A 26283-nucleotide genomic window follows, 5' to 3' on the forward strand; every position below is an offset into this window, starting at 1 on the left:
CTGTAATCTGCAGTATATGGCCACCATTGACATCTGGATATTGCGTCAGTATCTTCATTTTTTAATCACATTAAATTTTACAATAAAGTCGTAAAAAAGGAAGAGAGAATCTTGCTAAACCATGCAACACCCAACAAGCCAACATTTACAGTTAGTCTTAGATCACAACGATTTCAAATGGTATTTCAATGTTCAATATGTTCAGCAACAATGACAATATCATATCCAAAGACTTAACACAATAATGATATTCTTTTTTTTTTAAAGGGGAATTAATTCATCCCTTGATATACTCTGACAGTATTCCGTTATGTTCCAGCTACCATCTTAAAATGTTCCATTTTAGTTCAAAGCAGAATTTAATTCACATCTCATGTCCTTGGTATACGAGAGCGGTTTAGAAAGGTCTAATTTTCTTTAGTTTTACTGAGTGAATTCAAATCCTAAAGGACATACATGCATCGCTTTCTACAATATACACAGTTCAGTTACAGTCTTTCATTGGTCTGCTCTTTGAAAAAGCTCCACAAAGACTTGAGAAAACTGGCGCTTTGAAAGCAAACACAACTTCTTACAAAAGGTTGGTAAAACACAAGCCCAAGATCTTATGCATGTAGTGCACATTGGGAGGAAAGCTGAATCTTTTTATCCCAATATATTAATAATATTATAATGATATTTGAATAATTTAGAGGCTAATTCTAATGGAGGATTCTAAGACATTATTTTACTTATTAAACCAAAACTGCAATTGTTGATGTATACTGTTACTCAGGTTTTTTTTGCATATGTCTAATTACAAAAAATATTTGTGTTGATTTTTTTCCTTTCTTTTACTTTGTTTAAAAGCAAAATCATGTAAACATGGAATTTAGGGGAACAAACAAAAATCAGTTAGAGTAAGAGAAAGTATAAAAATGTCAAACCATAGGACAAAATAAAAAGATCTATTTTAACTGAAGAAATACATAAAGAAAACTGTAAAGAAAGATGTTACAGAAAGAGGAGTAAGCAAATCAAATGTCACTGCATCTAACTCCAATTGGATCCTATTTCCTTCTCATATATGTATTCTAACTATTATGTTTAATAAACTCCTCTGATTTCTATCAAAGGAATTGTAAAATGAGCAATGTCTGATGTTTGAGGGCAGGTTACAATGGGCTCACAGTATCGAGAGAGTCATGGATTGTGCAAAAATGTTCCTTCGGTCTGGTTAAGGAAACTAAAGCAGTGACATTCCTCGTGACGATCCCTTCAAATTGTTTCAATTGTCGACATTTTACTGGTAACTTTTTCATCAAATACTGCGACATGTGAATGCAAATTTCCTGCTGTAAATCCAAATGCACTCTGTATTTGAATTTTTTATCTCGTCTCTTTGGGAAAGTCTGTTTGACGGATATTGAATGTTTGTAAGTGCACTGCTGAGTGCATATTCTCTCATCTTGTCAGTATATCATGGCTTTTCAATATTCATAATAATAAATGGATCTTACAGGCTATGGAAAACAACCACAACAACAGCATCTGCAGCTTGCTGATGTGTGCATTTCACTTCAGCTGTAACAAGTTATCTATATATATTATATTTCTCTTTGTGCCTCAAACTGACTTCCTTTATTTCCGTGCTATTGCGGACCACCCACTCCTGCTGTATGATGGTAGGGATACATGACTGGATGTAGAGCAAGGATGAACGACAGGGAGCGGAAAAAGAAAGGAAAGGGAAACTTCATCTTCCTCCAAAAAGCTTCTTCATGTAGGTAACACAGGATAGATGGGATATAAAGGAAGAGAGAGGGGGGCTTCTCTAAAAGTCCCAGTTTGCTCATGGGTTTCAGGAGACCTGCAGTAGAGGATAGGATAGAAGAGGAGAAGATGGAGAAAGAAGAAGAGAAGCACAGCCTCCTGTTTCAGCTATTGCAAAGCTGCTCTCACAGGACAAGGTGGAACAGGGTGAAAGAGGGGAATTGAAAAGAGAAGGTGAAGAATTGGAGTGAAAGAAGAGGAAAAAGAGAAGTGCCATCCCTCTCACTGTCTCCCTCTATTCATCCCAGTCCTTCTTGATTTCGAAGCACCACATCCAGTCCAAGTAGATGTTCTTGTCGTCGTCGGTGAAGCGGGACTTGACCTGATATTGGCCACGTGATATCACGCCTTTGGGTGCCTCGTCAGCCGGGGACACAAACTCGTGCTCCTCTGCCCGTGGGCCATAACTTCCCACCATGTACGAGACCTTGTCCACTAGAGGAAGATAGAAGATGGAGACTCAGTTAATGGATCTGATAAGCGAGGTTCAGGTATGAGAACATGGAAAAATAGGATGTAGACATTAAATGTACACTCATTTGCATGGAGGACAAAATAAATGTATGTCTTCTTGTCAATTTATGCTCCCTTGGCTGTTTTATTGTGAGTAAGAGATGCACACAGTGGTTGAAGTGAACTTACGTGTTAGTCCTTTCCTGGTGGCCACATGATGGTACCTCAAGCCAGCAACAATTTCTCTGTTCACCTGCAGACATACACACACAATTTCACACATTTTGATGCAGCCCTGATGTGTGCCATCCATGTGTTTTGTCAATTAAAAACAAAAACTGGCATCCCAAACTTATAGTTACACTGCATAAAGTTATCAACCGATGATGTGGTTCATTATTTCTAAGTTTACCCTGTTCGGCCTTTCCAGACAAATTCAAACCTGCAGGCAATTCAGTGTGTTCAGTCCACCTAACTGCATATGTTGGGGCTGTGCGAGGAATGGTCGACAAGAAAACAGCAACATTTGGAGAAACCAAATATTGCAAAATTAAACACCATCAGGAACATGTCAGGCTGTCACCTGCAGTGACGCAATTTTGTCCAGCAGGTGTCCTCACAGCGGACACTCACAGTTTCTCTCTAAGCTGTTTGGTCATTCTCAGCACATCTCCCTCTCCCTTCAGGGCCTAGTCCCTGGAGTACTGCCTCCAGTCCACACACACACACACACACACACACACACACACACACACACACACACACACACACGCACACACACAAACACTGACCTCCTTTCTTACTTTCAACAAAAATCTTTGTATTTTATCGACATGCAGTCCTGACTTCTACATTTTTATTTATACCAAATGTTATCATTTTTTCAGCTGTTTTAGCAGAAAAATCGTACTGCTCTTTTCAGTGCAGGAATATTTCCCATAATCTGAATCACTCTCAAGCAATCAGAAGTAATAGTGGATGATTGTGAGTACAAGTGTCTTGCAGCAGCTCCACTGAATTTTAGAGATGTGATGAGAAGCCAGTAGAAACTACAATAACGAACCACTTTGTAACACTGCTCAGAAAAGTGCTGTGTGGGTCAATAATTTAGTTTGTTGCTACATTGTTCTTAGGAAACATGTAGAAATATTTAATAATTCCTAATGTTATCATTTTCTCACAAACATCCTCTCTAGCCTCTGGCATCTACTCCTTCTCTCGTGTATATCTGCTCTGCATTTCCCCTCAAAAATATTCCATTGTCGCCAGTCTGTATTTAGTTATTGAGGACATGAGGATGAAGCTTGGGGGGAAAATCTGCTGTGTATTTACATGAGTGGTTTATTTGTAAACCAGAGAGAAGGAAGGGGAAGTGGATGGAGATGTGAGAAAGTGAGAGGACTGACAAGTAACATGCAGCAGTCAGTGATGGGATTGAATCACAACACTCGAGGTTTTAAAGGTATACTCCCTATTTTTTATTACATTTAAATGCAACAAACACCCCAAACCCATACCATCTCAAGTTTTAATGTTGATTGAGTTTCAGCAGTGAACAGAGAGGGATATGGGACTTTGTCAATCAGTTGACAACTTGTTGATCACTTTAGTTGGAACTAAATAAATACTATCAAACACATTTTAAACCACTGACTGTTTAATTTCAGAAATCCTAAAAATTGTTGTCAGTTGTCAGGCTTGAGAAATAAACATACTGATGTTAAACGACTATTTGCTTTTATGGCATTAACCTTACTGGCACTATAAAATGAACAGACTCATCAAATATGATAATGGTCTGTTTGATGTTGTGGTTTGATTGTGGAGTACACAGTGGCTTACTCAACACTGTCTCTACCCTCTTTCAGTAAATACTTATCATGCATTTGTTCATCCAATCCATGGTGTAATGTACAATACATCTCTCCGTCCTTATTATATCTCTGTGACTGCATCTGTTCATCTTACCTTGAAGTGTATCTTTAGTCTGTAGTTCACTCCTTCTTTTAAGGTGAAGCTCTTCTTCTTCAGAGTGTCCAGATCTCCTGCACAAACAACAACATGACTCGTGGTCAACGTGACATGTATGACATCATCCGCTACAGCGTCTCAGGAGAGGCATTGTGCTATACATGATGATGACAACATGTAAAATAACTATGTGTTCACATTGCTGCTAGATCGACACATTATTCATGTCACACATTTAGAAATGTGACTGCAGCAGACAGAAGAGTACAGAACTGTAACATTTAAAGCCAAATTGTAGAATAATCATCTGAAGAAATTGCTTTTCTTCTATTTGTTTTTTTTACTTTATTTATTGAATATCCAAACAAATAGATAACAAACAGTCGGTTCTGCTTGAATTCAGATTTTAAAAGACCAAAGAGATAAAAGAAAAAGGAAAGCAAATGGCTAGAAGAAGGAAAAAGCAAAATACACGCACAAAAAAGGATTTTGTCACCAGTGACAAATAAAAAGTGACACAGTTACAGCACATCTTTAAGTGTATATGCATGCTTACACATATATAGTAGTGTAAACAAAAATAAAAGATGAAGACTATTTCAAATAAGTTAACTTAAAATATAGGAAACTGAATCATGAGAGTTTAGCTATTATTCTTTATTCAATATAATAGCCACTGGGAAAAATGCACTAGTATGTTTGCTTAGTGGTGTACAATATGGCTCACTCATTTAAATTAGGAGAATTTTCCTCTTATGTTTTCAGCTTAATAAGAAGAATGAACGTCACACTCACAGATTTGATGCCTTATGTTTTCATACTCTGACGTATATGTTATTTATTGCTGGTAAAGACAGGCTGGCTTCTTTCTTTGCACAATAAAGTTATCTTTGTTGCTCTGGGGGTTGAAAGGGTTCATCTTAAGCAGGAGGGAGGGGGGCATCCTGGGCCATTGTAAAAGCACAGCAATCAGAAATGCATTCACTGCCTAATCACTTTATATCTCAATTTAAACCCAACCATCAGCCCTGAGTGCTTCCTAATGGACAGAGTGAAACAGAGGAAGGAGGAGAGATGGAGATGATGAAGGAGAGATAGAAGAATGTGGTGAATAAAACAGATGGCAACGATGTGTTGAGAAAGAAAGGCAGGAGATGGACAGGCAAAGAAAGGAAGTGACCTCCTGATAAGACTAAGACACACACACACACACACACACACACACACCGTGCAAACAGTACATTTCTCATTCAGAAATGCACTGTATGGTTAGACGTCTGATTCCCACTGGTGTAACCCATATTAAAAATATATGCACTTGTGGCACATTTAAGCACTTAAGGTAAAAGCCCCCCTACAAACAGCATATCACTGCAGCCATATGAAGATCTCTGCTAATATTGATCGTCATGTTTTCATTTTAATCGAAAATCTGAGTGAGGTTTGGGAGAGTTACACCACCATCACTACATCTGAAATCCCCACTGGATAAAATCAAAAATGTATGTCACTGAGCTAATAAAGCTGTAGCTGACATTTTGGAGATTTTTCACCGCTCCATCTCTGTCTCATTGCTTTCAATATCTCTCCCTCTGAGAACTGTTGCCTAGTATGTAACTATCTCTCTTTCCCTTCTCTCTCTGAATCCTCTCCTCGTCTCCTTTTTCTTTTCTCAGGAGACAGAGAGGAGAGAAAAGATGCTGCCCACCCTCCTGGGAGTGTCTGACTGAGAAAATAGGTCAATGTAGAGAGCTGTCTACCTGTTCTCTTCAGGCACACACACACACACAAACACACACACGAAGAATATGCGCTCACGCAAGTATGCACGCGAGGATACACATGCACAGTTGAAATCCTTACACAGAACACACTGGTATTCCAAGATCACACTTGGAAAATATTGCACCGATGCCAGAAAAACACAAAATATTAGACAATAAATTTAGCTAAAAAATAACCTTACACCATGTAGTTTGTGTGACCCATTTAAAATATTTGCTATAATATAACATTTCATGTAATAACAATTCTAACCCCTGAGTCAAGTCAGTTTTAATTTATGTTGTACCATAATTCTGAAGAACTCATTTTACATTCACCATATCAAACATGATACCATAAATAATAGGCATAATAAAATTGATGGGTTAGGGTTTGTTGTTTGTTTTTTTCCATATATTTTTATATGTTAAATTATCAGGAAATCTCAACTACATTTATCGAACAACTAAATCTCCTAGTAGCCCACTCTTTAGAATTCAAATTTAATTCAAATTACATTAGTTTATATGATATGATGCATTCTTGAAGATGAGACAATCTTACAATATATAAAGTAGTTAAAAATACTCCACTTTGAGGCTTTGAGCTAAATGCTAATAACAGCATGCTCATACTCTCATTATGATAATGTTAGCCACAGTGATGTTAGCAAGTATAGTGTTTACCATCTTTATTGTGAGCATGTTAGCATGCTAACATTTGCTAATTAGCATTAAACACAAAGTACATCTGAGGCCGAATGCCATTAGTTTTACAAATGCATGGTCACACACTAAAGTATGGGGATAAGTTGAAATGCTGACTTGATGGTGAGGCTACATGAAAAGTCACCTACTGTAAGTTACTACAGGGGGATCATACATATCTGTATCAAACTTCATGGCAATTCATTCAAATAGTTATAGTTGTTAAGATACTTCCAATGTTGCTACCTCTTGCCACTAGCATGGGTAAGAATGCTGTCTATACACATGACTGTATGAGGAGTAATAATCCAATCTCATATTACACTGTATACAATAATAGCACTCTAAAAGGGACCATTGTGAATAATGATCTTTAACAGTTTTATACAATTATATTTTGTTGACAACACTAATACACATTTACATATGTGAATCTAATTGTGAATGCAAGACTTCATTCTGATATTTAGTTAAATAAATGACCAAAATACATAACGTCCTCCACCAATACTCATGGAAGTTAATCAAACACAAGAGTCACATCTTAATTGTGATTTAATGTTAACTGGGAAGCTGTTAAGAACCTTCTCTGCTGCCATTTCAGAGGAGTGATTAAACCTAAAAGTGAAATTAGTCAAAAAGACAGTTGCATGACAAACGTAAAATATGTTCATAGGAAACAACACTCATTAAGTTCAGACATGAAACGGAGATAGAAATTGGCCCGTAGTCAAAACATTCATCCTCTTCCTCCTTTGTTTTTTTTTACACATGGAGGGTTTCATCCTCTGCTGCTCATATTTGGAATAACTCTTCCCATTATTACAGGAGTTTCACTAACAAAACACCCCTGAAGTTGTCACATATTACTGACATAATTCTAGACACACAACATCATAATAAGTGTTAGTAAATCTCATGGTTGAGGTGAACATTAGTGCGTGGCGTAGAGAGAGGCTTCTTGGTGTGAGTGACTGAATAAATGTGAAGCAGCATGCGTGCTCAGCAAAACGACCCTGGGGAGCATGAAAGTTTAACAAAGCCAGTCTTTGCATTTAGGCCACCGAGGCACTGTAAAGTCATAGCCGAGGATATTGCTTTGTGTGATGTAGTCTGGCAGCAGGCCACACAGCACACAGTACAGTATGTGACACACCATATATCATAGACTTAAGTGTAACATATTACCTTACAGCATGGTATTATGGCATTGCAGGGCATTATCGACTGAGACATAGAAAAAAGCAAATATGGCTCCAGAATGAGATAGCATTTGTACACTGATGTGCTCACCATCAAGATCATTATGCAAATCACTGCTGCTGAGACACTGGAATGAATCACTGGGCTGTTTCTTATGGATCCTCTAATAGTATGTTTAATGTTTTGCATTAACTCTTCACAAATGTACAATGTACTATATTTTTACGAAGCGTACAAAACAGCTCAGTTAAAAGCTTTTCAGATCATAGAAGTCCAAGTCGAGTAGAGTCATATTTATTTATGTCAAAATGCACTTGTGGCACATTCAAACAACAATAGTAGAGTACAGTCCCTGCATTCATGTGACGGAAGATAAAATATTTATCTACCAGTTATGTGAATGTGTCCCCTTTTCCACAAAATATTTTCAGGAGGTTCTACTTCCTGATGCAATAATGTGTCAGAAAAAGGTTGCAGTGCTGTGTTCGGAGCTGACACAGGCCAGAAGTGGTTTAGACATGGGGACACCTGTCATAAAAATCCTTTATAAAGCACAACTGTAGGGCATTATGCTTCATTGAAAAAATATGATGAATTTGATGTTTAATATGTGCTATAAGCTTGGTCACAGTGTTGTGTTTATATTTGTGTCTCTGCTGGTTGCTGTATTTGCTGAGCTAGACAAAAAAAACACACAGCTGCCAGAATGAGAAAAAAATTCATCTTCATCTTCATGCTATCATACCTTATTGCATAAACAATCAGGCCATTAATGAAAATACAAGCAACAATTAGTGCTGAGATGATAAATGAACAATGTAGGATGTTATAGTGTGGGAATCCACCTTAAAGTAAAGTGATATGAATCTATAAAGCTAAAAAGGTGATGATAAAAAGCATACGTCGTTATTTACAGGATGATATTTAAAGCAGATGCAGATGTATTCAAAATGACAAAGTGCAGGTGACTATGTGAGGGAAAGAAACTGAACTAAGGCAAGAAACATTTTAAACAAGTTTATCATTTAATATCAGTAATAATCCTCTATTGAACTTCATTAGAAAACGGTGTGTGCATAACAACAGGTCAGAGTTAAACTATGTTGGGTAGTTTAGTTTGTCGGGCTGCCTTGGGAGTTTATTTAAAACCTGTAGAATCATATGAATACTTGTGTTTCTTGCTCGGTCTGACCGATTTGGTTGGTCTTTTTTGGGCTATTTTGCTATGTTTCCAGATCTCAGCAATTAACTTATTGATAGGAATGACAGTTAAAATATTAATGTTGAGGGAGGTCCAGAATGAACTGAAATCTAATTAAGTAGAAATAGGTGCAAGTGCTTCAGTGGATATAAAAACAATGCATAATGAACTGTAACTGGTTACTCTCCACCTGTCCTGTTATCTTGATGGAGAGACTTTTTGACTGAGTTTGTTTGCTGCACTGCAGAGAATTCACACCCACTGTGTGCAGGTGGGGGCAGTTATGATCTACTAAGAAGTAAAGGTGAAGACATGGACCAAAACAACCTTGCAGAAGTGAAAGGTCTCTGATGGGACAACTAGTCACGCGTGCAGAGTGTAAAGCAATCATCTCTACTATTCTATGTCACCTTGCCCCCTGTTTTGCTACCCCCTTTCTATCTCTCTCTAACATAAACTCACACACACACGGAGAGCAGTAAATGCCCATCATCACTTAGGGTACCATGTTGCACTGGTAACAGCCTATAGTGTATAATGAGGTCTCTAATGCATTCAGCCATTAATGGAAAGTCCATTTCACATCCAGCCTGGTGCCGGCTCAGCTATCTGACACCAACAAGACCAATTATTACACTGCTGCTTTCTATAAATTCATAAAGAGAGATGCTTTGCTCACACACGGCATACAACAGTTTCTCTATTTTTCTTAATCCAACACAAACATTAATCCAAATTAAACCAAATCCTCATATAAATAGACTCCTGAGAAAATATGAAAAATAATATTTCTAAATAACTAGAAATACACACACACACACGCACACACACACACACACACACACAGATTTTGAAATTGAGTCTTTGCAGAACAGTCTCTCAGTGTCAAGGAGCATTTCCTATTTGGGGCTAAAGGCTTTTTGTCTGCCTGCTACGAAGAAGCGCAGACACTATGATGAACAAAGTCGGATATTACAGAACATCACTTGTAGAGATGACACTCCCTAATACATACATCATGTTCATGTGTCTGATAGGAGCTTTTCAGTTCCTGTTGGTAAATATGCCTCTTCAACTTCAAGTAATCTGTTGATTGCTACAAATATTTGGGAATTTGGCTGGACAAAAGCCTAAATTTCAAACATCACATTGACTATCTCTCAAAGAAATTGAAATTCACTTTAAGCTTTCTATAAAGGCTCAAGTCCTGCTTATCCACTGCATCAAGAAAGGGTTTAATTGCCGGACTTTTTCTGTGCCAAGTTGATTTTGGTGATACCTTTTACAGGTTTACCTTGCCATCCACCTTATCAAAACTTGATCCCCTGTATCACTCAGCCCTGAAATACATCACAAATTCTGCTTTCAGGACCCACCACTGCACTTTATATGGTTTGGTCAGATGATCATCTCTCACTTTGCTTAGATTGCAATATTGGTACATTTAACTCTACAAAGTGATCTCAAGCAAGTTCCCGAAATACTTGAGTCAGAAGTTCTCACTTTTACAGAGCACTCACAACCTCAGGTTGCACATTCATCTTCCTTTCAAAGTGCATCAAAACTGCAACTGGGAAATCAATCCTCTCTTATTACAGTACCTGGTCCTGGAATCACCTTTAGAACAAATTGCAGCTTGACACCCTCGTCCCTTTAAATGATTTTAAACAAAGGTTAAGAGACGTAGTGACTGTTAGCTGCAGTTGTTTCAGTTGAACAATAACATGTGCTGCCTGTTGTCCTGATTTGTATTTTGTACTTTATATATTGTTGCTCTGTTGTTGTTGTTGTCCTGTTGCATGTGTGATGCTGCTAACTAACCCTGTCTTGGCCAGGTCTCGCTTGCAAAAGTGGTTTTAATCTCAACGTGACTTCCTGTTTAAATAAAGGTAAATATATAATTCTGTCTTGTGGTGTACCCCAGGGTTCTGTCCTTGGTCCTATCTAGTTTGTAACGTACATGCAGATAATACAAGTTTAAATGGTATCTCCTGTCTTTGATATGCAGATGATAATTAATTATATGTCACTTTTAACCCTCAAAACATGACAATTACCTAAATACTATTTTTCATTCATTTATTTTCTACAGGTTAATGCTGATATAATGTGTATTCATGCCCTTGCTGGCCTTGTTCCTCGGATAAGGAATGCTTTAGTTCCTTCTCCTCGTGTGTTAAAGTCACACTCAGAAAGTCACAATCAGCATGTGAAGTGTTCCTGTTTTTTCTGCTGAGGAACATCATAAAAACAGAAGATGATTGTTCTTATGTGCAATTTTGAATATTTCAACAGATTGTTTCTTGTATCTAAAAACAATACTAGAGCCTCTCCGACACCCTCAGCTCTGAAAGGTGCAATATGGTTTAGTCCATATTCAAGATCTCCTCAGATTCTCACTGCCTGGTTAATACCCTCTTTCAAACTCCACACTACCACTTTGTAACACAGGCTTTCTGCTAAAAATGTACTGAAGTGATTTGCCATCCACCTTTCACTCCCTCTATCATCTCTGATTGAGACCAAATATGAAAGCATTAGATCTGTCTGGTCTAACAGAACAGAGAACAGAGAGGCTCTTTCCATTTCATGCAATTCAGCAGATCTTCCATTACACACTAAAAGATGCACTTTAAAGGCTGCTCGATACTTACTCTATATCTCTGTGTTTGAATCAGGAGAAACTGCATAGTACAAAGTAGGCATTGCCTAGCAACCAGGTGACCTTTCCTATTAGTCTTAACATCATACGTACAGTATATGTGTAATTGTGTGTGATTGGCAGGGAAATCCTGGAGAAGAAATACGCACACAGTCATAGCAACCATTTATCAGTCACACCCTGGCACACGAGTTAACAACAGGTGAACCTATACGCACTTGCACACACACACACACACACACACACACCCTTTCCTCAACTTTGTCTCCTGTAGGAAAGGACATGATCTCTTTACAACCACCTGATTACCATGCACTGCAGACATACACGCACATAAACTTACAGACACCTCATTCCCCCCTTCCCTACCGGTCGCTTTCTCCTGCACACAGGGGGAAATGTCAATACTGCCCACTAAGCAAACATTTATCCGTCTCTCTCGTCTGTCTGTCCCTCTCTGGAGCATGGACACACCCACTGCAGTCTTTCTGCACATAAAATGCAGCACGGCAGGGTGAGATGCCTCGCTCCAGGGCAAATCAGTGATTTGTGTCACCATATTGGAAGAAGGGTATAGCAGCAGGATAGTGACACATCAAATGTTAGGGAGAATAAACGCTTGATGGTGAATAAAGAGAAGAGTACCTGTCAGGTCGATGGCGATTGTTCCAGGAGCTTCATCACACAACAGGGTCAGTCTGGTCACCTCGACATTAGGCCCAGAGGACACTGGAAATGCAAAGTATTCTGGTCATTACAGCATTCACTGACTCATTCATTTCTTCATTCATTCATATATTTATATAGTTTGCCCAATAAAAAAGATAGCCATCTTACACTTGCCTAGAGTTAGATGAGAGGATTGATAACACTCTTATATTTGTCCGTTATGTGTACATTAACTTATCTTAGCAAACAGACTGGTAACATGGGGGTAACCACTGGCAAAATCTGACTTCTAAAGACTTCTAAAACTAACATGATATTTTTATAATTTTCTTAAACAGTAGAAAAGCAGAAATTTACAAAATGACAAGTTGTGGCTTTTTCAATTTATTCTCTTACTGATTGCATAAAACTGGTAATGAGTGAAGTAGTGATTGGGAGATCTTTGTATAAGTGAAAACAAAATATTCAATATTCAAGTCCATGGCATTGATGCTAAAATATTACAGTGTGTAAAAATCCCACTATCAGTCATTGCAGAAGGCAGCAGCAGCTCAAAACTTGTATTTACGGCTGTTATGAGGATTCAGCATTGACACATTGAAAGATAAATGGCTGTGTGCGGCCTCTATTTGACGATAAAGTCCACTCTCTGCTTTTCCCCTCTCTCATTACAGCTTCTCACTGTATTCAGTGTTACTAAGCTGTAACTGAGGTGGTGTTGTGTTACAGCAGCGGGGGAGTCAGAGCTATTCTACTGATATCAGCTGTCATGGCCTGGCTGCTGGATATTAGAGATGCTGAGGCAAGCAGGTCTGCTCTTGTGTGTGTGTGTGTGTGTGTGTGTGTGTGTGTGTGTGTGTGTGTGTGTAATCAGAAGTTGATGACTGCAAGGAACTATGCACCAAAGTCGTTATATTGAGTGAATTAAAGCTGCGGTAACATTTGGTACCAGAGTGAATCACCAGCTCAAATAATACACACACACACACACACACACATACACACACACACACACACACACACACACACACACACACACACACACACACACACACAAACACACACCTGCCATTGGCTCATTTCCCAGCAGGGTCTGCTTGTATTTGACCAGGCTCTCATCATCTTTGTCCAAATCTTGAATTTCCTGCAAAGACTTCTGGGCAGGAGGGTTGTAGTTGAGGTTCCTGTCATCGTCTTCCTCCGCGATGGACAAATCCTTGTCAGACATCAGACCTTCAACAAAGAAGGAAAAATATTGTTAAAAAGATAAAAAGATCCTCTTTACATGTGTGAGCTGAACAGAAGTTGTTTAAGGAATAATATGATAAAGGAATCTTGACTCTATTTATTTCTTTTGCTTCTATTTGACTGTTGTCAGTCATATACTGTGAAAACATGCTCCATATTGCCATGTAATGTTGCTATTATATAGTTTATATGTTTTTGTCAGATATGGATGTTAAGTTGTGTAATTTTATGTCAGTTTTCTTCCAGAGCAGATAACAAATGTTTATATCTATAATGCTATCACATCAAACTCATTGTTTTTTTTTACATGACAGACAGTCATTGCAAACAGGAAGAGGAGAGCAGCATTTTCAGCAGAGCTCATCTGCAATGTAACAGCCTGAAAACTCCAGCACAGGGAAAGATTGCTCACTGCACATTAGTGTATGTAGGCCAGCAGGAGCCATCCGAGTCTGATTTCATCTGGGATTTTAATTCAATATTGAATTTTACAGACATTCAACAGTGTGCTCTGCAAGCATCTCTCACTCCTTCAACACTGATCCAGAGAGTGGAAGAATGACACTCAAACAGATGAAAACATGACAGTTTTATGTGAAGTGGTTGATAAAAAAAAAGCGTAACACATGCTGTTATTAACTAAGATGCAGCAATGGCAGGAATTTTATCATTCCAGAGATTCAACACTAAAAAGGTCATCTGAATGTGATCGGATATATTCATGTCGTATGGAAATCTATTTGAGAAGGTCACAGTGCACTTCATGGTAGCATTTATTTTTGTTGAAGTTGAAGTGATGCAGTGACTTCATCATGACTGCATTATAATTTGTAATAATGTATCTTTGACAACAATAAAAGCAGACATGATGTTCACTCTGATGAATGTCCTCAATGATGAGCTCAAGCTTGCTCATCAAGTTTCAATGCTTCTTGAATGACTTTGCAACAATTGTGCAGCTGAAACATAGTTGGGAAACAAATTAAAGGGGTGAGGTAATAAAGCTCTCACATGACTCATTTTGCAGTAGTTTTGGAATTCATTATTTTGTCACTTTATGGTTAAGGGGAAGAGGCACATAGTTAATTATTCCCTTATCAACTCATAAGAGCAATACACACACACCCACACCCCCACACACGCACGCATGCACACACTAGCATTCCCTATGTTAAAACGTTACATGGTTCCCAACACAAAACATGTACAATGCATACCTCTAGACTCCAATTATCTGAAGAATACACACACACATACACACACACACACACACACACACACACACACACACACACACAAACACACGCACAAACTGTGCTGTTGATGTCTATTTACTGTGCTGTAACAGTCTTGTGTAATAGCCTCTGGTTGAGTTTTCACTGTTCGTAATGAGACGGCTCGGTGTACATCAGCTCAGAGCTGTGTGTAGAAGTAATTGGATGACACAGGGAGTACACGCACACGCACACACACACACATACTGAACGTAAAAATGCACACATTCACACAGTGTTACAGATTCTGTAAACATTAGTGGAAATCGAATGTGTTAATCGGGGGCATGATGACCCAAAAGTGTCCCTGTGCTCTCTTCTGTGTTTCTGTACATATCTGTCTGTTATTTACAGCAGTACCCCACCCAGTCAGGGCTGCCTTTGCCCGTCACCATGGCAACCCTTTCAACTCCCTTCGCAATGACATCACCTTTGCTGTGGTTCTGTTTTATATGACTGAACATACACAGCAGAGCATTTACTTTTACTTGTGTCAGGAGAGACTCGTGAATCAGTTTAACCGCATGCTTTCTTTCTAATCCTGCTGTCATAGTATTTTTTTTAAAAATCATCTTGGAGCCAAAATGTATTTTTCCTTAGATTTAAAAAAAAACATATTTGCTTCTTCTTTTCTTTTCTTTTTTTTTACAATTACCACATTTTAATTTTATCACTTTGAAATGAGGCTAGTTACGTATCGATTCTTAACTCAGTATATGTTAGTAATAGTTATCATGGAAGCCTAAAGCTAATGATCTTCTGGGGTCGACACATGGGTGATTTTGGCATATTGTCATAATTATCACAGGTGATTAGTGATGCATTCTTCCCCTTTAATTTGACTCAGGTAAAAAATGTAGGTCTTAAAACAAATGAATCAATGCGAGTAAATTTGTGTTTACAGTCTACATACAATCTTCCCTCACAGTTTATTAAGTCTATACTTTTCTACATAATTCATACTCATTACACATTTTAGTTTTAATTAACAAGGATTAGGATTATGCAGGGATTGACACATTAGTCTCCCCACCTCACACTTTCATCTTAAATACAGCTGACAGATTAATTGCTATTATCCCCCATGGATGTGTTTTGTCTCTATTTAGATTGAATGAGGGTTTTCAGCAGATGTCACTGAAAAAAGAGACCTTTTAAAATGTTCCTTAGAATCTTTTTGATTATAAAACTTGGTCAAATAAGCATCATTTATATATTACAAACAACAATCTCACATAATGCTTGTGCTGTAAATCCAGGCTCATTTATGGAAGAAGCTGAAAACATGGAGGAAGTATGGCTCCAACACAGAAAAGCAAAAACTCAAAAGATCAAATACTGCAGGTTGCTCATTGAAAGATCCTATCACGCTTCAGTTTCCCAGCAAAGCAGTTGATGTATAAACTTTTACATCTCTTACATAGCTACACACTCACTTATTAAACGCTGTATGTAGTATGTCAGATAGGGATAGTACATAACTTCATAAATGATTCACCCAGATTTATTTACATATCAAACTCTGCAGGCCACCCCCACACAAGCGTGCACATTAACACACATACCCTTACACACACACGCACACACACACACACACAGCATCAAAAAACGTGTTTCTGTGTGGCTATTAAAACTAGTTTCCTCTCTGATACCCGAGAGCCATGACGCTGGCGGTCTCCTCTTTGATCTTTAGACTGCTGACCTGTCACAGTAACCGTATGAATTAACATTTATTATAAGAAAGCAGGGTTTTGGTCCACACAGATACAACATCTCACTGAGTGTTTGGCAAGCATACTTTTATTTTCATCGGGTGAAATTTGTTTTGACATCACTTACACTGAGTCTGTTCTAATTAAAGATTGAAGACTGAGGATTCTGCTACTGCTGTAAAAAACCAAAGAGGGGAAATCACAGTTTTCTAATAAACATCAGATATTTAATGTCAGATTAGATTATGATGATTGGAATTAATATTACTAAAAGCCAATTATATGCACCTGAAACTGAAGCTGTTACCATTAAAAAAACACATATTTCCAACATGCAGATTAGACTATTTGCATTTTAAGATGTTTTTAAAAGTTTGATGAGACCTTGTTGACGTCTCATTGACAGTTTTCCTGTAATGCCATGAAAATTCTTCTTTATGTTGTACTTTGTAATGAATTTTATCAGTTACAAAAAGAAGACTTTTCAACTCTTGTAATTGCTGGCTTAAATGTGCAAAAGAAACTATTATTATAGCTACTGTACTTAAGCCTCAACAAGCAGAGTTAAAAACCTCCATATTGTGTGAATCTAGAGTTGGAAACAAGCTTAGCAAAAAAAAAAACAGCAGTGTGAGTGCACGTATGTGTGTGTATGTGTGTGTGTTCTTCCAAATGTCTCAGCACCCATCTGTGATGTGATATTAACTGGTGGATTTTCTTTGATGCCTGTAAAACTGCCTCATTACCCCAGTAGCTTTTGAAACCATCTTCTGCATTATTACACACACGCATACTGTGAAATATGCGCTACAAGTGTAAATCAGCGCTCCCTGTTGTAGCAGAAGAGTTCAAAATTGTAGATGGTGGTGAATTAATTTTTTTGAATTTTTGTTAATTTACACCAAAGAAAAGTCCAAATAATTAAGCCTCATCCTACCTACATCAAATATGTTTAACATCAAAGACTATTGACTGTGATTCAGGGACCCCAAGAATAAACTACTGTCAGAAACAACCATCATAAAAAAAATGTTAACTTAAAAATATTATTATACTCAAAATATTATTTGAGTTTTGATTTTTTTTGGTAACATGACTGTTAATTTGGATATTTTATAAAATGTTGAGAAATTGCATAGCTTTTATGCCAAGTACAGTCTTTCCGAAAAGCCATCAAAATGACTAACGTTTAAGAGTCCCCCTACCCAAAAAAGTACACCCCTGAGATCTGTGGGTACCGCACTCAGTAGGATTAACCAAACTGGTAGCTTGCACCATGCACTCTAGTCTAGAGTAACCAATAGGAGCATGTTTTTAATATACTGCTTTCCAAAACTGTTAGATATCACTGCTAAAAATAATGGTGTAAGCATCTAACCAGCCACATAACCCACCTAGGATGGGCTAAAAAAAGATCACAGGAGAGCCAAGACACTTGTCACCTCCTTTATTACTGTGCTACAGAGTGTGTATGTATTATTCATGTGTATTTGTAGATTTCTAGGGCCCTCTGGATGTTGTCTGAGTTCCAAAACCAAATAGTTAAAAAAAAAGGAATTCATTTATCTCCATTGTTATTGATTGAGAAAACACAAAATAATTAATTCTTTCTGTCTGCATGAAAAAACCTGTTAGATTTTGCATTGAGTGACTGATCAGAACTGCATCAGACTTGATCATTTTCAACCATGTTGCCAAATTAGATTGCGTTAGCCAAAAATAGATCTTCTAACCCCAAACAGAATTTAAAGTCTGTGTGGATGTATGTACAACAAAACCACAAGACACAGACTGGAGCATTCATCTGCTGGTATTTACAGATAAACCAACACATTTAGTGAAAATCAACACAGCAATCTGTTTGGCAGGGGAGAGAGGGCTTCAGGGGAAGAAGGATAGGAAGAGGACAGCACACATGAGACCTCAAACACACACACAAACACACACTGAACTTCTGTTGAATCTTGTTGACATTCGCCATTAAAATACATCTTTGATACACACATTGAAATCCTTAAAAGCATCTCCATTACTTTAAATACTCTTAGATTTGGTGTCAATCTTTTAAATGCTAATTGTTCAATGCTCTATGTCATTAATTATGAATTCTTCATAATGACTAAAGTCTTTGAAAATTCAGCTCTGGATTAACTTAAATCTATATATATAAATATCCTCTGCAGACATATTTTAACACAAATTAAAACACTGAATAATAGTTTGTGTCTGATATGGTTGTCAATGAATATTAAAAAACATGGTAACACGTAACATGTTAACAGTCAGGTGTCTAAAATCAACATTGACAGGCTGTAATTGTTCCTCCTGTTCATAGTAGCCATTAAAAGACCCCTTCATATAATGCACTTTCAATGTAAGTGACAAAATCCACAGTCTTCAGTTTGTTCAGATATGTATTTAAAAGTCAATTTGAGGTTTCAACAGAGTCAAATAAAGTGGATCTCCTCCACAGTTGCGTGTCTGGTTGAACAGTGTTTCCACGTTGAGATGAATAGAAGATGAATTTGGCACTAAAAACACTGTTACTTTAGCTGTAGCTGCTAATTCAGATACCTGAAGCTTCATCTCACCTTCAAATAAACTTTGTATGGAAGAAGGATTTTATCGCCTATCATTTACATTGAAAATGTACTATAAGAGTTCTGTTAATGGTCAATGTGAACAGGAAGAATGATTACAGTGAGTGAAACATGTTTCAATGTTCATTTGAGCACCTGACTTGTTTTAGGGTAGATCGGATGGCCTTCAATAGTGTCAATCTCCACTGTATCCTAAATGGGGAATTATCTCACAAAGAAGATTAAATAAAAGGGACATGTTTTATTTCATTGTGACTTAAGCACAGTCAAAATTAAACTCCTTCCTTTGCCTGAGCCAGATTCCTCCTCCTCTTTCTTTAACCCAGATAATCGTTCACTGTGTCAGGAAAACACTTCTCTCTCACTATGTGTGTGTATGCGTTTGTGAGTTTCTGTGCCTTAAGCGTTAATTTGCTCTTTTTTATAGTCCTTTGAGGCCAGCTGTCACTGCTCTGTTCTAATACTATAACGAGACCTCTGGGACACTGAAACACACACACACACACACACACACACACACACACACACAGATATAAACAGACACACACGGGGAAAAGTGAAAAGGACTCTTTCAAGGCTCTGCAAAGCTAATAACAGCTTTTTACAATGAAGGAAAAGGCAGTAAGATCAACATAAGAGCATTACAGCAAGTCATGTGCAGAGTTATTATAGCCTGGTATTTTTCTTGATTGTAACTTTGGTTTTCAATTCAGTTTAGTTTAAGTTAGTTTAGACTGGGTTTGCTCATTCCACTTTGGTTTTCATTGTTAAAAAATGTTTAGTTTTAGTTGAGTTTCTGTTAGTTTCAGCATTAGATTTAGTTTTTTAAATTATAATAAGGGAGTATTTGTCAGGGGCAAGATTTAAGAAGCTCAGAATAGTTAATACAATACAAACATAACACTTTGTGAAGACAGTTGACTCACAGTCATGGAGACATCCCAGTCTCAATAGAAATGCACAATATCATTTCAGTTCGATTTTTAGTTTTTTCTCTTTCAGTTAACTAAAATGTTTTTTTCACACCAAGGTTTTGATTTAGCTTGAGTGTGTTTCCATCTCCAAAGCTGCTGTCACTGTGCTGCCTCTTCTGCCACAACGCAGCCTGAATCGATCTGTCACCTGCAACACTGCAAACGCCCCATCAACACTGAAAATGTGTCATGGTGCTAACCAGCAAGTCACTGAAGTCTCATTTCCTTGTTGATAAAAGGCTGAGATGACAAACAAATGATACCAGCAGCTGAGGCTGGTGATGTCGGCATGATACTAAATACTGCAGACCTCCGTTCAATGTGCTTTTGTATAATGTTGCAGTTGTCAATACTGATCAGGACAAGGGTGAGATGTAGCTTGTCACCTTAGATTTAAATGCGTTTTTTTTTTGTTGAAACTACAATCAGAAGCATGTTGACCCAGTATTTACTATCTTTAAATCTCTTCATTTTTTGTCAAGTAATATAAAGCCTATTGCAGGATAACAGGAACAACATGGATGATTTATATTCCCGTTTACTGTTTGGAAGAACAAACGTTAATAGATTCAGGTTGATTTCAAAATGCACTGGTTCTTCACATTGTTGTAACATCAAATCTTTACACACTGAGTCATCACTGAGATTAACATGTAACACAAAGAAAAAAATACAAAAATGTCAGTAAGGAACTTCCATTATATCAGCAACAATTGATCAAATAATTGGCTGATATTTGACATAATAAATAGACAGTACTCGCACAGTATGCTACTAGTATTGTGATATACAAACATGTGACCTAGACAAACATTTTGATTGTAGCCATCTTGTTTCTTTTGGAGCCAGAAGTGATGAGAAGTGAACACATTTGGAGGAGAGCATGGTGGTAAGGAGGAGCTTCACAGGCTCAAACTACATCACTTCATGCACCACTGTGGTAGCGACTTGTCAATCACAAGGTAGCCACGCCCTACAGTGTAGACTGCTTTATCATCTATTTGACTGTAAATGGGGCCATAATTTACCAAATGAACATCATGCTGTATTGAAGAAGACTTGAATCATGCGACTGAAACCATAAACTCATTAGGAAACTGTGACTGAGGTAATGAATCAATTTAGAAGAAGGGTCATTTTCTCATAGACCTCTGACTTCTTTTTGGAGCCAGTGGAGTCGACCCCTGCTGGCCACTAGAAAAAATACAGGTTTAAGGCACTTCTACATCAGCTTCACTTTTCACACCTGGAGGAGTCATGACTGGTCCTACTCTGCCTCTGATGGACTATTACTCATTGCCTTCATTGGTTCAGTTGGTTAGGTTTAGGCATGAGAAGTGAGACTGGTTAAGGTTAGGGTAAGAATATCAGGATAAGCCAGTCAGAGTCAGAGTAGGGCGGGTCCTGACTTCGCCAACCTGGGAAAAAAAAGATCGCAACCCAGAGCTAACCACTTGGACAGCACTTCAGCTAAGAGCAATAATGCTAACATGATCAGAGCTTTAGCCACAAAACATGTTATGCCTGTAAATGCATATATTATTATGTACTGCAGTCTTTTTCAGATCCATATTTATTCATATGGATAGAAAGCTAAAATTAATGTACATAATTTCTCATAAACATCTGCCTCTCTCTCTCTCTCTCACACACACACACACACACACATGCACTCATACACACACATATGTTAATATGTCCTCAGTTGCTCCTTTGTCCGCCTTGGTGAGACAGCAGGTTGTCTAATTGAGAGACTTGATTGGTCTCGTATGTGTCTGCACAACCTCATTTATCACTATTGGGGGGGAGGGATGATGCGAGAAGCAGATACAGTACAGTTTCTTTAACACTCTCAACTGACAAGCTGACAGCATGTGCATGTGTCGAAGCAGAAATGAGCAGGTAAAGACAGAAGAGAGGGAATTAGATGAGCTGAGAGTGAGGAGTGAAGGAACAAAGGAGACAAGGCGGGAGAGGAGGATTAAACAGCGAAGTACAGAGGTGATGTTCTCTAATCTGTCAGTGGAAGATAGTGGGAGGGAGTAAGAAGGGAGGAAGGGAAGACAAAAGGAAGGGAAGGAAAGAAGATGAGACAGAGGCAAGTAGGGAAATAGGGAGGGAGTGTCTGTGCTATTTAAAAAAAACTAAAGAAGAAGAGGAAAAGAAGGATTGGGATCATTGAGTGTGTTGGAAAATGCAGAGAAAATGAAGATAGAGAGGCTATAGAAAAGAGGAGAAGAAATAGAGGGATTTCAATTAGCCTCGCTGCCTGCGCTAGTGTTTGCTGATTGACAGCTCATGAGGAGCGTTCTGCCACATGGGCCTCACCCACTCACTCTCTCCGTCTCTCTCTAATACACTCACACACTTTGTAAAATGTCCTGAGCTGCTCTCCTTTCTTTCCTGCTAACAGCCGCTGACAGAACACGTCGATCTCAGCCGCCAACATTTCCTTTTGTTTTCTTTCTCTCATGTTTTCACCCGTCTTCTTCTTCTCATTCTCCCTTCCTTTTCCCTTGCTCCCTGCCTCCTCTCTTTCACATCGTCCTCCTACTCATCCTTCTCCTCCTCTAACCATTTCTGTGTATCTTCTCCCCCATCACTCTTTCTCCTTCTCCTTCCTCTAATGTCTTCCACCACCTCCTCTCTTCTTCTTCTGCTTCTTCTTTCCTCCTTCACCTTCTACCAAACCTCTTTACCTATCCACCACTCCCAGCCTCCCAGCCTCCCATCCTCCTGGCTTCGTCATTTTGCTCCCTACTCTTGCCATTTATCTTCCACTCAATCACCTCCCACGTTCCTTTTCAAAATCTCCTCCTCCTCGTTCTTCAAAATTCAATCGGAGCCAAATTTTAGATGAAATTTGATGTGACTAATCGCCTCAAAACCTGTGCAGACTTGGCAAAAATCTATGAAATTCCTTTTACTTGCATGAAACAGTTATTGACAACAACGAAGTGATGACAAATAGTGATGAAAATGTTATATATTAAGTGTGATCAGCTGCTGAACGGTTCGGTGCTATTGCTTCAAAAGGTATCTCTCTAATTAAGATACAGTACCTGCTGTTTCTCATGGGAATAAACATGCAGCTCTGTGACTCTGTACTTACATGCTCACAATGTTAATACTAGCATGTCGATGTTAAGCAGATGTAATGTCAAAGGATCTTGATTCTCCGTATCACATTCAGTAACAATCCATTCAATAGTTTTCAAGATGTTTAACTCTGAACTACAAATGTCAACCTCATGGAAAAGTCAGAGGATCACCACAGTCATTACAATTCATCCTCTTGGGACCATGACTCTGCACAAAAAACTCACGGAAATGTCTCAATAGTTGTTGTGATATTTGTAACTGATAACTAGCGCCATCCCTGGTAGCATGGCAAGGATTAAAACCAAGCTTACTTGCATGTAGTTTAAAGGTGCATTACAATATTCCCAAGTGCGAAGTTGAAAGCTTTAAACAACAATAGCTGCCTGACACAAAAAGCACAGAAACAACAGGGACAATTTCTGAGAGCCTCAACATTCAAGATTCATTTTTATTGTTGTAACACTTTAAAATCAGATGGAAACAGAGCAGTTATCTCCAGTATAGGAAATAAAGAATGTTTGAACTTTATGGAGCCAGCCTGGAACATTAAATTGTCAGCAGAAACAGACAGAAAGTGGCGATACAAAGATCTACAGTTTGTGACTACTTGGATCCTGACTAGGGCAGAGCGATCTATTCAAATTGCTGTTTGAAATTCATATAGTTAATGGCTCAGATTATTCATGCGCTCCTTAGATCTTAAATCATGTTTCACTTCCACTTCCAAGACCTTCACTTGAAGAGGATCTTTCACTTTCTTCTGTTTCTTCTCTGTGTCCAAATTATTTCATTCACTTTTTGTGTCGTCCTCCTTTTTTTTCTTTATCTCACTGCTCTTCACACACCTGTGTGAGGGGAAACCCCAGGACTGTTCCACCATCTGTAACTGCTCAGCACTACTGCAGTGTAGTCAACACACACGCAAACACACAGGCACGCACGCACGCACACACGCCTTGCAAATGTAGTATTGTTACAAAAGCAAAAACACTGTTAGAAGTAACAGCAGACATTGGTGACATCATTTGTCTCCTGCATACGCTGTGTCATCACACACACACACAACCAGCACATACACACACATGCACACACTTCCCACTGCCAACATTTCTCATGAACACCCTTTTGCGTGTGTATATGTGAGCAGAAACATAATTACAAAAGCAAGCAGCACACATGAACAGCCAAATACACACACACACACACACACACACACACACACACACACACACACACACACACACACAGATAGTGTAGGATGTGATCAATAGCTATTGATCTGCCACCTTTGGCTTGTCTTGGCAGCGCTTCATGTTAGACATAAAAATGTCCACACCCGCCAGATAGAGACATATGGCGCACGCACACACACACACACACACACACACACATACACACACACACACACACACACACACACACACACACACGAACATCATTTAAAACACACCCACACACACGCTCATGAATTTTATTTCATTACTATATTATGGATGGTGCAAATCAAACATCATAAAATAGCCATTTCATGCACAGTATAATAACTTGGATCAGTGAAGTTATACTAATTCACCAGAGCGCACACAGGCGTGCACACACACAGACACACACACTCACACACACACAAACACACACAAACACACACACCCCACACACACACACACACACACACACACACACACACGGATCTCCATCGCCTCACCTCTGTAGCACATAGTTAGCCACAGCAGCTCCAGCACCTGACCCCCAAACTCACACACGTCCAATCCCAGCATGGTGCCTCTCCACGGGGTTGCACTCTGTGTGACGGCTGGCCGAAGAAGAACCAGAGAACCAGGGAACCTCCACAGGTAGCAACAAAGTAGCAGAGCAGCAGCGGATTATAGAAGAGAGCATCCACAAAAGTCTTAGATTGAAAAGGAGGGGGTCAGACGAGCATCTCCTCCCCAGGGGTATATATTATTTTCTTTAAAAGGCTTCAGGAAAAAGGTTTGAGGAAAAGGACTGGTGTGAGAGAGACAGAGGCAGAAAGGCAGGGAGGGTATCCTTGGGTGTGGGTGTGGATGAGATGGGGATGTGTGTGAGCTAGAGAGAGAGAGAGAGAGAGAGAGAGAGAGAGAGAGAGAGAGAGAGAGAGAGATAGGGATGGATGGAGGGAGGGAGGGTGAGGGAGAAGCAGCAGACACCAGAGGCAGCCGGCTTTCTGCACTTCTTCCTCTTCTTCTTCTTTTTCCCTTTTGTCAACTACAGCTCAGTGACAAAAAAGGAAGAAACCTGAAGGCTGCAACGCAAACTCACAGCTGCTTTTTTTTTTTTTTTTTTTGCATGCAGCAGAGATGCTGGGAGCGAGCGGTAGCAGGCAGGCGCTGGTTTAGCCGGCAGAGCTGATTGCAGCAGCGTGTGTGTGTGTGTGTGTTTCTGTGTGTGTGTGTGTGTGTGTGTGTGTGTGTGTGTGTGTGTGTGTGTATGTGGGTGTGCTACTCAGACGCTGGCTATCGATTCGCAGACAAGCAGTGAACCCTCCACCCCCACCCCACCGCGCCCTCCCCTGCATGCCTCCCTCCCTCCCTCCCCTCCTCGTGCCTCTGTCATCAGCCCAGAGACTGCAATGAGCTCATCCTTTACCCCCCCCCCCCCCACACACACACACACCCTCCCTCCTTCCCTCCCTCTTTCTCTATCTCTCCTCTTTGCCTCCCCTCCTCTCTTTCTCCCACACCTCATTCCTTCTCACGCACCCTCCAACTCTTTCCTTCTTTTATTCCTCTCCTTCGTTTTTTAGCACTTCTATGCATTCTCATGTGGTGTCCACTCCCTCCCTCCACCTATTCATCACTCTGTCACGCTATCTCTCTCTCTCTCTCTCTCTCTCTCTCTCTCTCTATTTATCTTATCCCCCACCCCTTTCTTCTTGATCTTCTTCTTTATCTC

The 26283-nt window shown here is 39.0% G+C and overlaps 1 protein-coding gene across 1 annotated transcript; it reads right to left on the minus strand.

Moving 5' to 3' along the window:
* Positions 1-1814: 1814 nt before the first annotated feature.
* arhgdig (Rho GDP dissociation inhibitor (GDI) gamma) lies at positions 1815-25127 on the minus strand. The gene is made up of 6 exons (XM_053337922.1): positions 25055-25127; positions 13508-13675; positions 12419-12502; positions 4234-4310; positions 2455-2518; positions 1815-2247 (listed from the first exon to the last, which is right to left on the minus strand). The coding sequence occupies exons 1-6, from the start codon at positions 25125-25127 to the stop codon at positions 2048-2050; spliced, it is 666 nt and encodes a 221-aa protein (XP_053193897.1). The 3' UTR covers positions 1815-2047.
* Between the last annotated feature and the right edge of the window lie 1156 nt (positions 25128-26283).

Source organism: Scomber japonicus, chromosome 18 (genome assembly GCF_027409825.1).
Source record: "Scomber japonicus isolate fScoJap1 chromosome 18, fScoJap1.pri, whole genome shotgun sequence".
Classification (NCBI taxonomy): domain Eukaryota; kingdom Metazoa; phylum Chordata; class Actinopteri; order Scombriformes; family Scombridae; genus Scomber; species Scomber japonicus.